Consider the following 13602-nt stretch of genomic DNA (forward strand, 5'->3'; position numbering starts at 1 on the left):
AGACCTGTTTGCTTACAGGGTAACAGGTGTCTGAGGGTGGGGATGGGGGCTGGGGAGGGCGTGGCTTGAGGAGAGATCCATAGCACCTGGTTTGGGATGGCATCTGTGGCTTGGTTTCTGAGTGTTGTGTGTCTGACCACAGGCCGCCTTTTGGTTTGCATGGACAATGTGCTTATTGTGAACATTAGAGTATAAGATACCTTATGTAACTTGTGTTATCCTTACAAATCTGCATATATCTGTACAGGTATATGTGGGTGGAAGACTGCTCTAATATAGTTCATTTCTTCTTGTTAATAAATGCTTTATCCTTTTGTTAAAAGTTCATCACCTGACTCCTTTTGACTCTGTTCAGTAGCCACCCTCCACATATCTAAACAAAAAAAGAAAAGTTACAATCTAGCAAGCTCTGTTTCACCCTGGGATCACACTTGACAAGTAGTAACATCATCTGGGATCATAACAGGGATGTGGTTCTTGTGGGATTTAAAATGTGGACAGCAGGTGATTGAATGTGGAATAATAATTGGTCTGGGAATATCATTAGAAGGTGAGGGTGGAAATCCTTGACCATTGGCGGGGTCTGTGAATACTTAAAACGAGTGTGTGGAGTACAGAGGTACTGGACATGGGAATTTGAGTTGCGGTGAGGTCTATTATATGGGAAGGAATTCAAAATGCTTTTGGAGTTTGCTGATGGTAAGCGTAACCATGGCAGGTTTATAGAAATTAGCCAAGAGAAAGCTAATGGAATTGGTGGATAAACTGGAGTTAGAATTACGCAAAGGGATGAAGAAAGCAGACATGGTTGGGACAATAACGCAGCTTTTGAACTTGGAAAGATATAATAGAGAGCACTTTCTCCAGTGGGTGAACCGGTTCAATTGGCTAAAATCTAGTTGCGAATGAAGCAAGTTGAACATGAAAATTAACTCAACAAATTGAACTGGAGGCAAAAAAAAAGATAAAAGGTTGAAACAGGCAAAGAAAGAGCATTTAGGAAGCTGGAACTGGACTTTCAGGCAAGAGAGAAGGAAAAGAAAGGGAACACGAGCTTAAAAGGCTGGAAGTTAAAAAGGAGACCTGAGATGCTGAGGAAGGTTCTGATGATGAGAAAACCTCAAACCCAACTCCCAGTGGTGAGATGTTTAAGTCTGTGCAAGCTCTCCCAAAGTTTGAGGGAAGGTGTGTATCCTTTATCGCATTTGAAAAGGTGGCTGACTAAGCAAACATTTACTGCTCATCCCAGATTGCCCTTGTTCAAAGGGCAATTAAGAGTCCACCACATTGCTGTAAATCTAGAGTCACACGTAGGCCAGGTAAGGACAGCAGTTTTCCCAAAAGGACATTAGTGAACCAGATGAGACTTGGCAACAATCAGCAATGGTTTCATGGTCATCACTGAGCTTTTGACTCCAGATTTTTATTGAAATCAAATTCCACCATCTGCTGTGGCAGGATTTGAACTCTGGTTTCTAAAGCATTATCATGGATCTCTGGATTACAAGCCCAGTGACAATACCACTACACCATTGCAGTGCAAATGAAGTAGCCAAAAGAAATCTGGGCATCTTTTTTCCGAGTAGGTTGGTAGGTAGAGCTCATGAGGTTTATGCATCGCTGTCAGAAGGGGCTTCTGTGGATCATGATGCCCTAAAAACGGCCATTCTGAGTGCATCTGAGTTATATAGGCATATAGGCAGAAATTTAGGAATGCAAGGAAACAGCCTAGGCAGACCTATACTGCACTTGAGAGGGTAAGAAAAGTAGTTTTGCCTTTGGATAAGGGCATTACATGTCGAGGCAAAGTATGAAAATCTTGGGGAAATAATTATCTTGGAAGAATTTAAAGATTTACATCCTCCTATAGTTAAAACCCATGATGAAGAGCAGAGGGTTAAAACAGCTAGACAGGCAGCAGAGGTGGCAAACCATTATTAGCTGGTCCATAAATCTAAACCCTTTTTCTATCATCCCCATAAACCTGAGAAGGATTTTCTTTTCATGAACGGGATGCAGGCTCCGCTGGCTGGGCCAGCATTTATTGCCGTTCTCTAGTTGTACTTGTTAAGGTGGTGGTGAGCTGCCTTCTTGAACTGCTGAAGTCCATGTGATGTTGGCACACCCACAGTGCTGTTAGAAAGGGGGTTCCAGAATTTTGACACAGTGACAATGAAGGAACAGTGATATATTTCCAAGTCAGGAAGGTGAGTTACTTGGAGGGGAAATTCCAGGTGGTGGTGTTCCCATCTATTGGCTGCCCTTGTCCTTCTAGGTGGTAGTGGTTGTGGGGATGGAAGGTGCTGTCTAAAGAGCCTTGGTGAATTCCTGCAGCGCACCTTGTAGATGGTACTACAGTGTGTCGGTGGTACAGGGAGTGAATTTTTGTGGATGTGGTGTCAATCAAGCTGATTGCTTTGTCCTGGATGGTGTCCAGCTTCTTCAGTGTTGTGGGAGCTGCACTCATCCAGGTAATTGGGGAGTATTTCATCACAATCCTGGCTTGTGCTTTGTAAATGGTGGGCAGGCTTTGGGGAGTCAAGAACAAGTTACTCATCGCACAATTCCTAGCCTCTGACCTGCTGTTGTAGCCACATTAGTTATATGGCTAGAGCAGCTCAGTTTCTGGTCAATGGTAACTCTCAAGATGTTGATATTGGGGGATTCAGTGAAGGTAATGCCATTGAGCATCAAGGGGCGATGGTTGGATTCTTCCTTGTTGGAGATGGTCATTGCCTGACACTTGTGTGGTGCTAATGTTACTTGCCACTTGTCAGCCCAAGCCTGGATAATGCCCACGTCTTGCTGCATTTGCACATGGACTGCTTCAGTATATGAGGGGTGGTGAATGGTGCTGAACATTGTGCAATCATCAGTGAACATCTGCACTCATGGCCGTATGATGGAAGGAAGGTCATTGATGAAGCAGCTGAAGATTGTTGAGCCTAGGACACTACCCTGAGGATTTCCTGCAGTGATGTCCTGGAGCTGAGGTGACTGACCTCCAACAACCACAAACATCTTCCTTTGTGCTAGGTATGACTCCAACCTGTGGAGAGCTTTCCCCCTGATTCCCATTGACTCTAGTTTTACGAGTGCTTCTTGATGCCACACTCGATCAAATGCTCCCTTGATGTCAAGGTTAGTCCCTCTCACCGCATCTCGGGAGTTCAGCTCTTTTTTGAACCAGGGATAGAAGATGGGAAATTGAAATGAAGGCACAGAGTCAGGGAATAGAAGGGACAGCTGTGAATTCTCAGTAGATCTCTCCTTAGACCGCAAAAGAAGGTTTTGAGAGTGGAAGTGATATTCAGAATCCTAGGTGTTTCCAATGTAACAAGGCGGGACATGTTCATGCGGATTGCTGAAGATTATGTGGTGGACCTATTGCAGTAGCAGGAATGCCAAAGGAATCCTCTGGAAAGGTTGCATCAGAAAAGAAAATGGTTGTTAAAACTGTAGCAGTGGTACAGGTGAAACGTCTCCCTTTAAACATACAGGAAAAGGGAATATTGTTCAAGGCAGTCCAGAGAAGTCTTCTTTGATTACTGGTGAAGGAAATCAGGCAATGCGAGTTTGTGGATGCTTTGTCTCAAAGGGGTAAGTGTTCCCTTACTCCTGCAATAAAATAAGTAAACAGATTGAAATTTTGAGATACTGGGGCAGAACAATTATTGATGGTGGCCAATGATACACTTTTTGTTCCGGATATTTTTATGAAGAGAAAAATATTACTAAGGGGTATTAATGGAATTTATGAACGTGTTTATTTGTGTTAAGTCAACTTACAAAGTCGCTTTGTAACTGGAGTTGTTACAGTGGGAATTATTCCTAAATCACCTATTGGATGGGGTCGATGTTATTCTGGATGATGATTTGGCTATAGGAGGTAGTAATGTGGCAATCACTGTACTGCAGCAGGCAGTTTATCATACTGATCTTATCCAACTTCAGAAAACTATTGTGGCCAAAATGAAACTCTTAATCCTGACAACAAGCAATTGAAGTGAAACCTGATTAACATAAAAAACAACTTTCATGTAGAAAAGAAGGGTTTTCTAATGAAAGAAGTGAATTGTTGAAAACAATTGAGAATCAGTCACAGAAAGTAGAACATTTGACTGAGGACTTGATATGTCTGAATGATAAACTTGTAGAAGCAAAGTTAACAAAGATCAATGTTCAGTTAAAACTTGATGATCTTCAAGCAACAGAAGTTGCTTTGAAACATCAGGGAAAATGCCGTGAACAAGAAAAGAAATTGCTGGTAAATCAAAATAATTGGTTGAATGCAGAACTTAAAATCAAGACTATCCAGCTGTTCGAACTTTGTCATGAAATGAGTAATGATATTTTCAAACTTCATTGCAAACTGGAGAAGACGAAAGGGAAGGTTTGGCGAATGGAGTGTCACACATGTTCCAAAGTTGTTCCTGTGAATAAAAATTCTTTTTTGAATTGTCTCCAATTGAGAAAAGAACTGATCTGAGTAAAAGTACTGATGCATCAACCTCAGGAATGGACAATATGAAAGCAATTAAAGTGCCTGCAGAAGTGAAAATGAATAATTGTCAACAGAAAGGACTGAAATTGCAAACTGACTCTTCCAGGTCAATGACCAGAGACACTGATTTACAAAATTCTTGCCGGTGTTAATATAAAAGATACAGCTGTTGGAATCCAGACAGTTTGCAAAACACCATGCAAAACCAGTAAAGGAGTGGAATGATATAGTTCGTTGATTATGTAAAAGAGTTGAAGGGTTGGAACGAACTATGAAACTCCACAGGGGGAAAGTAATTGATATGCTTAAAGAGAAGTGAAAAAGGCCTGTTGGAAATGGGGTTGTGAGAAACAACAAGCTCAGAAAAAGTTTAAAGATCAATCCACGCAAGAGTATGAAATACTTTTGTGTGACATAAAAAGCATCTCAACAATATCCTTGAAACGGCGACAAGAGATTTTGGCCAGAGAGGAAATGACACATTAATGCAGAAAATGCCACTTTGACTTTGCTAAATCAAAATTAGAATATATCAGATCTGAGTTTGTAAAATGAGCATGAAGATGGAATTACACCTACAGCAAACGAAAAGCACGATTTGCGTGTAGGTTTAAATAAAACATTGTTTGCTGAGTTAAAGACTGGGAATAAGAGGGGAAACATCTGAAGAGTTAAGTTAATAATGCTATGATGTAGAAAACCTACAAAACTTACTACATTTATTGACATTGTTTTGCTGAAATTTTTCTAGTTGTACGACATATTGTAAACGTGAAAGGAATGTAAAAGTTATTTGCATTATATGTAATAAGCTTTTGTTAGGGGATTGTGGTGTTAAGTTTGTGTGAGGCGGATGTAATGCCGTTGTAAAGGAACATTGACTGTTGTGGAGCTTTCTTTCTTTTGAAGTGTTGGGTATTAGGAAATACAGATGGTTTAAGTAAATTGTAAGTATATTTGGGTGTTAGGAATAAGGTATATCTTCAAGTTTAAGTTTAATTCATACATTTTTCTATTTGTGAGATATAAGGTGAAACCTGGGATCTAGTTTCATTTTTGAGGGACACAGCAGGTCTAAACCTGTTTGTGTACCTGCTTTTCTATTGTGTTTTATGACGCTTGGGGAGAAATTAAAGCAAACACAAGAATAGGAAAAAATGTGCTGTTGCCAGTAACAGGTGTCCAATGAGGGAAACCGTCACCCCTCCCATGACACACACAGAATGAAACAACAGTGTGCGTTCAGTTAGAAGAAGGTGCCAGAACAGGAAGGGCATGAAAACGGACAGATAGCAAGCCCCAAGCTAAAGAAAAAAGGCCCCAGGGCCAAGGAGTGAGAGAAAAACTAGAAGACCTTCTAGTCAAAGGAAGGACAGGAACTTGGGAAAGGTTCTATTAAGTGAAGGTAAGAGTGAGGAGCGGAGGAAAGTTCTAAGCTTCAAGTTTAAAGGAAGAAAGCTGCGGGATGCAGATTAAAATGAGAGGCCAGAAGATCCAAAGTGACGACCGAAGGTCTGCCACATTTTTTCCATGGGAATGTGAAGCAGTCGTGTATTGATGGTGGCTGAGTCGGTGAGAGAGAGTGTGTGGAAGGAAGATGGATGCGGTGACCTAGGGGAAAAGAATATCGGAAGGAGAATTCGAAACCCTGGAGGTGGAACCCTATAGAAAGCATTTGAGTGAAAATGTCAGTTTGGGGGAAAATTCAAAAGGAGGTTCTTGGAGAGCTGAAATGGAAACCCTCATGTGAAATAGGGAGTTCTGTGAGGCTGGTTGGCTTACAAAGTAACAAGTGTCTTGGAGTGGAGGGCCTGTTGACACGAGATCCATAGCATCTGGTTTGTGGTGGCATCTTTCACTTGGTTTCAAGTCAGAGTGACATGAGGCTAGGAGGGGAGCGTGTGGTTTTTCCATTTTCCCTTGTTCTTCTTGCTGTTTGAGCTCACAGGTTCAGAACGTGCTGTCGAAGGAGCCTCGATGAGTTGCCGCAGTGCATCTTGCAGACAGTACAAACAGCTGCTACTGTGTATCGGTTATGGGGTGAATGTTGAACGTGCTGGATGGGGTATCAATGAAGCACTTTGCATTGTGCTGGATGGTGTCGAGCTTCTTGAGCATTCTTGGGGCTGCACTCATCCAGGCAAGTGGAAGCTATTCCATCACACTCCTGACGTGCAGATGGTGAACAGAATTTGAGGAGTCAGGAGGTGCGTTACTCTCTGCAGACTTCCCAGTCTCTGACCTGCTCTTGTAGCCACAGTATTTGTATGGCTGGTCCAGTTCAGTTTCTGGTCAATGGTAACCACCTTCTGACCCCAAAGATTTTGATATTTGTGGGATTCAGCGAAGGCAATGCCATTGAATGTCAAGGGAAGATGCTTCAATTCTCGCTTGTTAGAGATGGTCATTGCCTGGCACTTGTATGACGCGAATGTAACTTGTCAATTATCAGCTCATATTGATGAGGACACTCCCCTGTTTTTTAATTAGTGCCATGGCAACATTTTGGTCCACCTCAGAGGACAAACAGGAATTCGGTTTAACGTATCAACCATTTCACGGCAGCTGCAACAGTGCAGCTCGGTCTCTGCACTATACTAGAATGTCATCCTAGATTTTGTGCTAAGGTTTCAGGAGTTCAGGTGTAATTCAGAGACGAGAGCATGCTTCCCTCCAAGATTCGAAGGTGAGTGGTTGTAAAGCAATTCCAAATGTACTGCGCATGGAACGAAAAGGCCACTTTCCTTATGGTGTGTTAATACGCGGCGCGCCAAACATAAAGCGACTGTGCACTACATCAGTGGGGCTGCACACAGCCAAGCGAAGTTAGAGGGAAGATTGCATGAGAATGCTACAAAATGGAGCACAGTTGAAACTCTAATACACACGAATTCAAAAATAATATTTAGTTCTGTACATCGTCACTGTTAGTTAGAAGACCTTCTGGTCCTGAATTCAGACCTTGAATCCAATAATAACATATTAATTGATTGATCTGAAGTTTCATCTAGCTTTTTAGGACAAATATAGGCCGCTCCGACTAAATGGGCTTAGACTCTACTAAAATAGTGGAGAGTAGGATTTCAGAAGACGCCATATGGCTTCGGTTCAGAAGGAAATTTTAATATATATCAGTTGGAAGACAAGTTTTTACTAACGTACAGAATTTGCCAATCAAGGCTGTAAAAATGAGATTATAGACAAGTATAACTATTAATGAACGCGTGGAAAAAAAATTGCAAGAGGAGTGGGTAACTCGGGCACATTAACTTTTCCACTACCAAAATGAAAATCCAGTTTTGTGCATGACACTTAACCTGTAATTGAACGCATAATAAATAATTATTCGCCAGCAAGCATTACCTGCCACTCGAAGAATCGCATTTGCTGTCTAAATTAATTTCTTGCGTTGGTGTCATGAACACTCACATCATTGAAAGGCAACGTAGGATGACAGGGCTTTAAAAACAGAAAGTCACTTTTCGATGATTCTGGTGATAAACACACGGTGTAACGGTAGCCTTCAGTTTGAACAGACCCGCTATAATTTAAAGGTTCATTTGCTGCTTGTCTCCTATTAAAAACATCATTCGAATTCCTACGACTGTAACAACAAATTGTAGAGGTGTAGTCTTCAGTAATGTTTCTGCTTTGCCTATACTTCAGGATAACCAAACAAATTATGGTTATGAGGAACAAAAAGGAAGTGGATCCTAAAATGACAATTAGATAACTGTTTAAATCTGAAAAATATTCCCACCGTCTGGGTTCATCAGTTCGTTCAAAAGATTTCTCAGTAGCATTGGGCATTATTTTAAAGGAGATAGTGGCCGTACTGGAAAGGCTCGGCTGTCCATTGTCCTTCACACAGAGGACCAAACTTGTTGTAATGATCTCTTGGTCTCTAAAAGCTCGTGTTGTTCTGATTTCCCCGGTAAGAAGCCCAACGGTAAACATACTAGGATCAGTGACTTCTAATAGCTCGTAGGAAAGCTTTGCATTCTGACCAGAATCTTCATCAGTCGCAGTTACCTTAGTGACCAAGTATCCTGGATATGTTGACTGGGGCATAATCTCCACTGATGCCGAACTGTTCCACATTAAGGGTGAAACAATAACCGGTGTGTTGTCATTTTGATCCAGGATAACAAAATTGACAATAGCAGTGCTGCTCAGAGGAGGAGACCCAGCATCGTAAGCTTGAACTTTGACTTGGAAATGTTTCAATTGTTCATAGTCAAAGGAGAGCAGCGCATAAATGTTTCCATTATAGGAGTTAATTGAGACGTAAGGGGAAGAAGACGTAGCTTGCTTTTGGTGGTCAAGGATGGAATAAGAGATGACTCCATTCTGATTCGAATCAGCATCAAATGCACTAACAGCAAATATAGAAGCACCAGGTGTATTATTCTCCATCAGATACACGTTATATGAGGATTGTGTAAAACTTGGTGTGTTGTCATTGATATCAGTTACAGAAACTAAGATGAGTTTACTAGTTGAAAGCGGAGGAGACCCTCCGTCCCAGGCAGAAACGGAGATGTTGTACAGTGGAGTCAGTTCATGATCCAGAATACCATTGGTGACCAACTTATAGTTGTTCCTCAAAGATTTTTCGATCTTGAACGGAATACTCCCTGGAATTTGACACTGAACTTCTCCATATTCACCGGAATCGGGGTCCGTTACGCTGATTAAAGCTATTGCAGTCCCCGGAGGAACATCTTCCCGCACAGCACTAGCCACCACGGTTACTTGTAACTCAGGGGAATTATCGTTCGTGTCAATGACATCGACCACAACAGTTGCATGGGCTGCCAGTCCAGGCGGAACATGCTCCACTGCTTGTACGTCAAGTTCATAAACATTTGTTTCTTCAAAATCCAGTACTCCCTGAATTCTGATCTCTCCAGTTACAGGGTCCAATTTGAACAAATCGCGAAAACTTTGGGAAACGTGGTTAGTGAAAGAATATGTTACTTCAGCGTTTTCACCTACATCCATATCCGCAGCATTAATCTTTATCACGAGCGTGCCATTGGCGACGTTTTCTGTCACGGTCGCCCTGTAGATTTCATGATCGAATATAGGTGCGTTATCATTTCCGTCCATTACATTAATGATAAGCTGAGCTGTGCCAGATCTGTGCGGAATCCCACCGTCTATGGCCGTCAGCAGAAGAGTAAACAGTGACTGTTGTTCACGGTCCAAGGACTTCTTTAATAACAGCTCGGCACTTTTACTCCCACCCCGTTTTGTCTGCACTTTGATATCGAAATGGTCATTTGGACTGATCTGGTAAGTGCTGATTGTGTTTGTTCCCACATCCGGATCACGCGCGCTCTCGAGAGGGAAGCGCGCCCCTGGCGCAATTAACTCATTGATCTGCAAATAGAATTCCTTCCTCGGAAAACTGGGTGAATTATCATTTACATCTAGTATCTCTACTGAGACAGGGTACATTTCCAAAGGATCACTGAGCGCGATTTGGAAAGAAAGGGAACAAGCAGAGCTTTTGGTACAAACCTGTTCCCTGTCGATTCTTTCATTAACAATTAAGAAACCATTTCCCAGATTTACCTCCATGTATTGTTTCACGTCATCTGAAATCAGCCGAAATTTGCGAGTCGGTAATTCCCAAACGTTTAACCTCATATCTTCGGCGATATTCCCAACAAAGGCCCCACGTTCCAGTTCCTCTGGAATCGAGTAGCGAAGCTGCTCCGAAACCAGGTCCGACACACAGAGCAGGAAAATGAAGGACGCCCGGCTCATCAATATATACGCCATTGTTCTGAGCTGGATTGTGTAGCAAAATATTGAAATTTCTCACAATAGAGCTTGCCTTTTAACGCACAACATTTGCCAGCAGTATAGTATATTATTTATGTATATTAGGATAGAATCCAGGAATGTAAAGGCACAATCGGGGAGATTTTCTGAACATGTCCGCACATCATAAACGCAGACGCCGTCTACCTCAACGATTCTGTTCTGTTTCCCTGACGGAGGAGGGGGTCGATCTCTGCAGAGTCTTGGTTTCTTATTGGTAGACAGCGACACGAAGAGTCCCAACCAATAACTGCAGCAACTATTCTTAAAGCGAGGCTGTTTCTAAATAATGGTACCGTCATATTTGCGGGTGTGCAATTAAAAATATATAGAAAACCACGCACAGAAATCTCGTTTTACGTTTCAACCTTACTTTTAAATGTGATATATCGGAATCCTGAGACTTTTGGTAATTACATCGTTCACATCAACAATGGTCGCCAAAGTTCAATCGCCATACTGTCAACCTCCAATTCAATCACTGGTAGGTTTCCAACTATACAAAGGCGGCTAAGCTTTAAGCGTGCTTCATTAATGTTAAAGGCTTTCAAGATACCTTGAGATCTTGAAAGGCATTGCATAAATGCGAAATGCATCCTTACCTTTCTTGATGTATAGTTTTAACTGATGAAATCTATAGCAGGTTGTTAGATCGTTTGTATAAAAACCAACCTTTTAATGCATATATTCTGAATAATACTTTATTGATTTTTTCGAAAACATTTTCTTTTTAATTAAATTTTATGTAATGTTTTCACTGTATTCACAGTGGTAGCTCATGAAGGCCAACTCCCTTCCTTGCCCATGCCCCTCCAACGATGTATAACCAATTGCCTTTCTCTAATCGCAAGAGATGCATCTGATCCTTTGTGGGCCATGGCTAATTACGAAAAAATGTCTACAGCGACTGTTGCACCAAATTAAATATTTGACTATTTGCATTTGGAACAAAGTTCATTCGAAGTATCTTTTCAAGAAAACATCTCAGGCATGATGGAAATCCTTGGCAACATCACATAACAAGGCAGCCTGCTTATTCCATTGGCAGTTCAGCATAATTCGATTCAAGTTAACAATTTAGAATCGCACTCTCTTTAAATTTCAGGCGTCGTACATTATGTATGGGGTGACGGTGGTGTAGTTATAATCTCATTGCCCTAGTAATCCAGCGACTCCAGGCTAATGCTCTGGGGGCAATGGTTCAAATCCCACCACTGCAGCTGACGGGATTCAAAATCAATTAATAAATGTGGAATATAAAACTAGTTACAAGTGATGACAACTTTTATCGATTGTTGTAAGAGCTTATCTGGTTTACTGATGTCCTTTAGGGAAGGAAATCTGTCATCCTTACCTGTTCCAGCCTACCTGTGACTTCAGATCCACATAAATGTGGCTGATTCTTAACTGGCCTCGAAAAAGGCCAAGCAAGCCACTCAGATCAAGGATAATTCAGGATGGGCAGAAAATGTTGACCTTTCCAGCGTCCCATGAAAGAATTAAAAAAAGATTGTTTGGTTCATGTTCAGACTGACAAGTTCATCATCGTCCGTTCATAGGTTTTGGAGGGGGTCTGAGCCGTTTGACATCGAGTACATTATCGTTATTTCCAACACCCAAAGAACAACCCGTTGTTAATTTACTGCAAATTGTTAAATCCTTATTTATGCATACTTTTTAAATGAGAAAATCAGTGTCATATGTGACATTGACCTTACCTTTTCTTTCGCCGATTTGTCGTGTGATGTTATTTTGTAACTGAAAGTGTGGACAAGAATTGTGTTCAAGGTTGAGCAAAAGTGAGCTCTTGGGATGAGTTTATTCTGTAGATTCATTCAAATTTATGAGTCACCGAGGAGGAGAATGCCAGGCAGAATGTTCCACTATCTCTGCTCCCTTTTCTAATGATACGAGAGGCTTCCGAGAACTGTCTAAAGGGGGCCAGTGCACGCCGAGTAGAATAACATTATTGGATTATAATTGCAGGTTTTTATTTTTAGTTATCTTCTGATTAGGACTGCATCTCCTGCATTCGCAACATTTGGACACTTCAGCATCCGAAGGGTGAAATTGAAATTTCCCGTGTCCTCTTAGTAATAATTCCATTCTTCAAAAGGACGCTCATGGAATTCCCTCTCCTCGGGCGTTTTACACATAAGCGTTGCAAAATGTGCGCTAACAAAAAAGCACTGGGGTTATGATAAATATGTTCAAAACATTATGACATATAATTAGAACAGAGAATCACTTCTACAAAAATGAAAGCGAAGCCACGATGATTCGTATGCACCCTGAAAATAGTGACTTGCAATTAGTCAGTATCAAGTTACATTGCTGGGTTTGCACTTTACCTTCAGAAATAGAAAGTCAAGAACAATCATTGCTTATGCAGTTCTCAAAAATCACAGAAACAACACGGCTTCAAACAATTAATTTTCATAATTATACAGGTTCAATATCAAAATCCAAAGCCCAAAGGAAACTATAAAATATGTTCATTTAACTGGAAAATTTCCATTGCACACATCATACAGTTTTATTAGTATTTTATTACAAATGACACATTGAATACATCACCTGAAGAGTACATTATAAGAATTATTGAGAAATAACTTCCTATGTGTCAAAAGGTTTCCATGGTGCATCTACATGAAATACAACGTAGCTTCCCAAGCATGCTAAATGCCAATTGCAGCCGCAGTATAACTGGCATCTGACATGCTCCACTTTGCACATTACAAACCAGGTCTTTGTACATCAGTTTAAGTGCACGTTGAAAGTGGAGGTGATATTCTAGTGCAACTACTTGTATTTTTTAATAGTCATAAATATATTTAATTCCGAAAGACAAGACTGTACGGCACAGTGACAATTTTCATCTGCAAGCCTTATCGTCATGCTAGCATGCTTGTGGCATTTGGGTACAATTTTCTTCAATAATGAAATTATTGTTCAAAATAAAGGAAACGTTGATTCTTCAGTATGCATGCTTAAATAATTTCAGACTCATATATTTCAGGATGGCTTGTTCATTTCGTTCAGCAGTATTCGAGTAACTCAGCTTTGAAATACACAGGATACGTAAATCATCGTAGAATTAAAGTCGATTCCGAAAATATATGTGCACATAGGACCCCAACATATCTTCAATGAGCATAACATAATGTTGTTTAATATTTACAGCACAGAATCAGGCAATTCATCCTAAAAGGCTTATGTCAGCATTGATGCTCCTCACGGACCTCCTCCCAATGCTTCTTCATCTA

At 41.0% G+C, this 13602-nt stretch overlaps 1 protein-coding gene across 1 annotated transcript in view; it reads right to left on the reverse strand.

Annotated features, from left to right (window-relative positions):
- The window catches only part of LOC121281396, a 68583-nt gene that overhangs the window by 23916 nt on the left and 31065 nt on the right, over positions 1-13602 (reverse strand). The window contains 1 exon segment of the mRNA XM_041194340.1: positions 7868-10332. Coding sequence (XP_041050274.1) covers positions 7868-10332 — 2465 coding nt within the window.

Source organism: Carcharodon carcharias, chromosome 8 (assembly GCF_017639515.1).
Source record: "Carcharodon carcharias isolate sCarCar2 chromosome 8, sCarCar2.pri, whole genome shotgun sequence".
In the NCBI taxonomy this organism is placed as follows: domain Eukaryota; kingdom Metazoa; phylum Chordata; class Chondrichthyes; order Lamniformes; family Lamnidae; genus Carcharodon; species Carcharodon carcharias.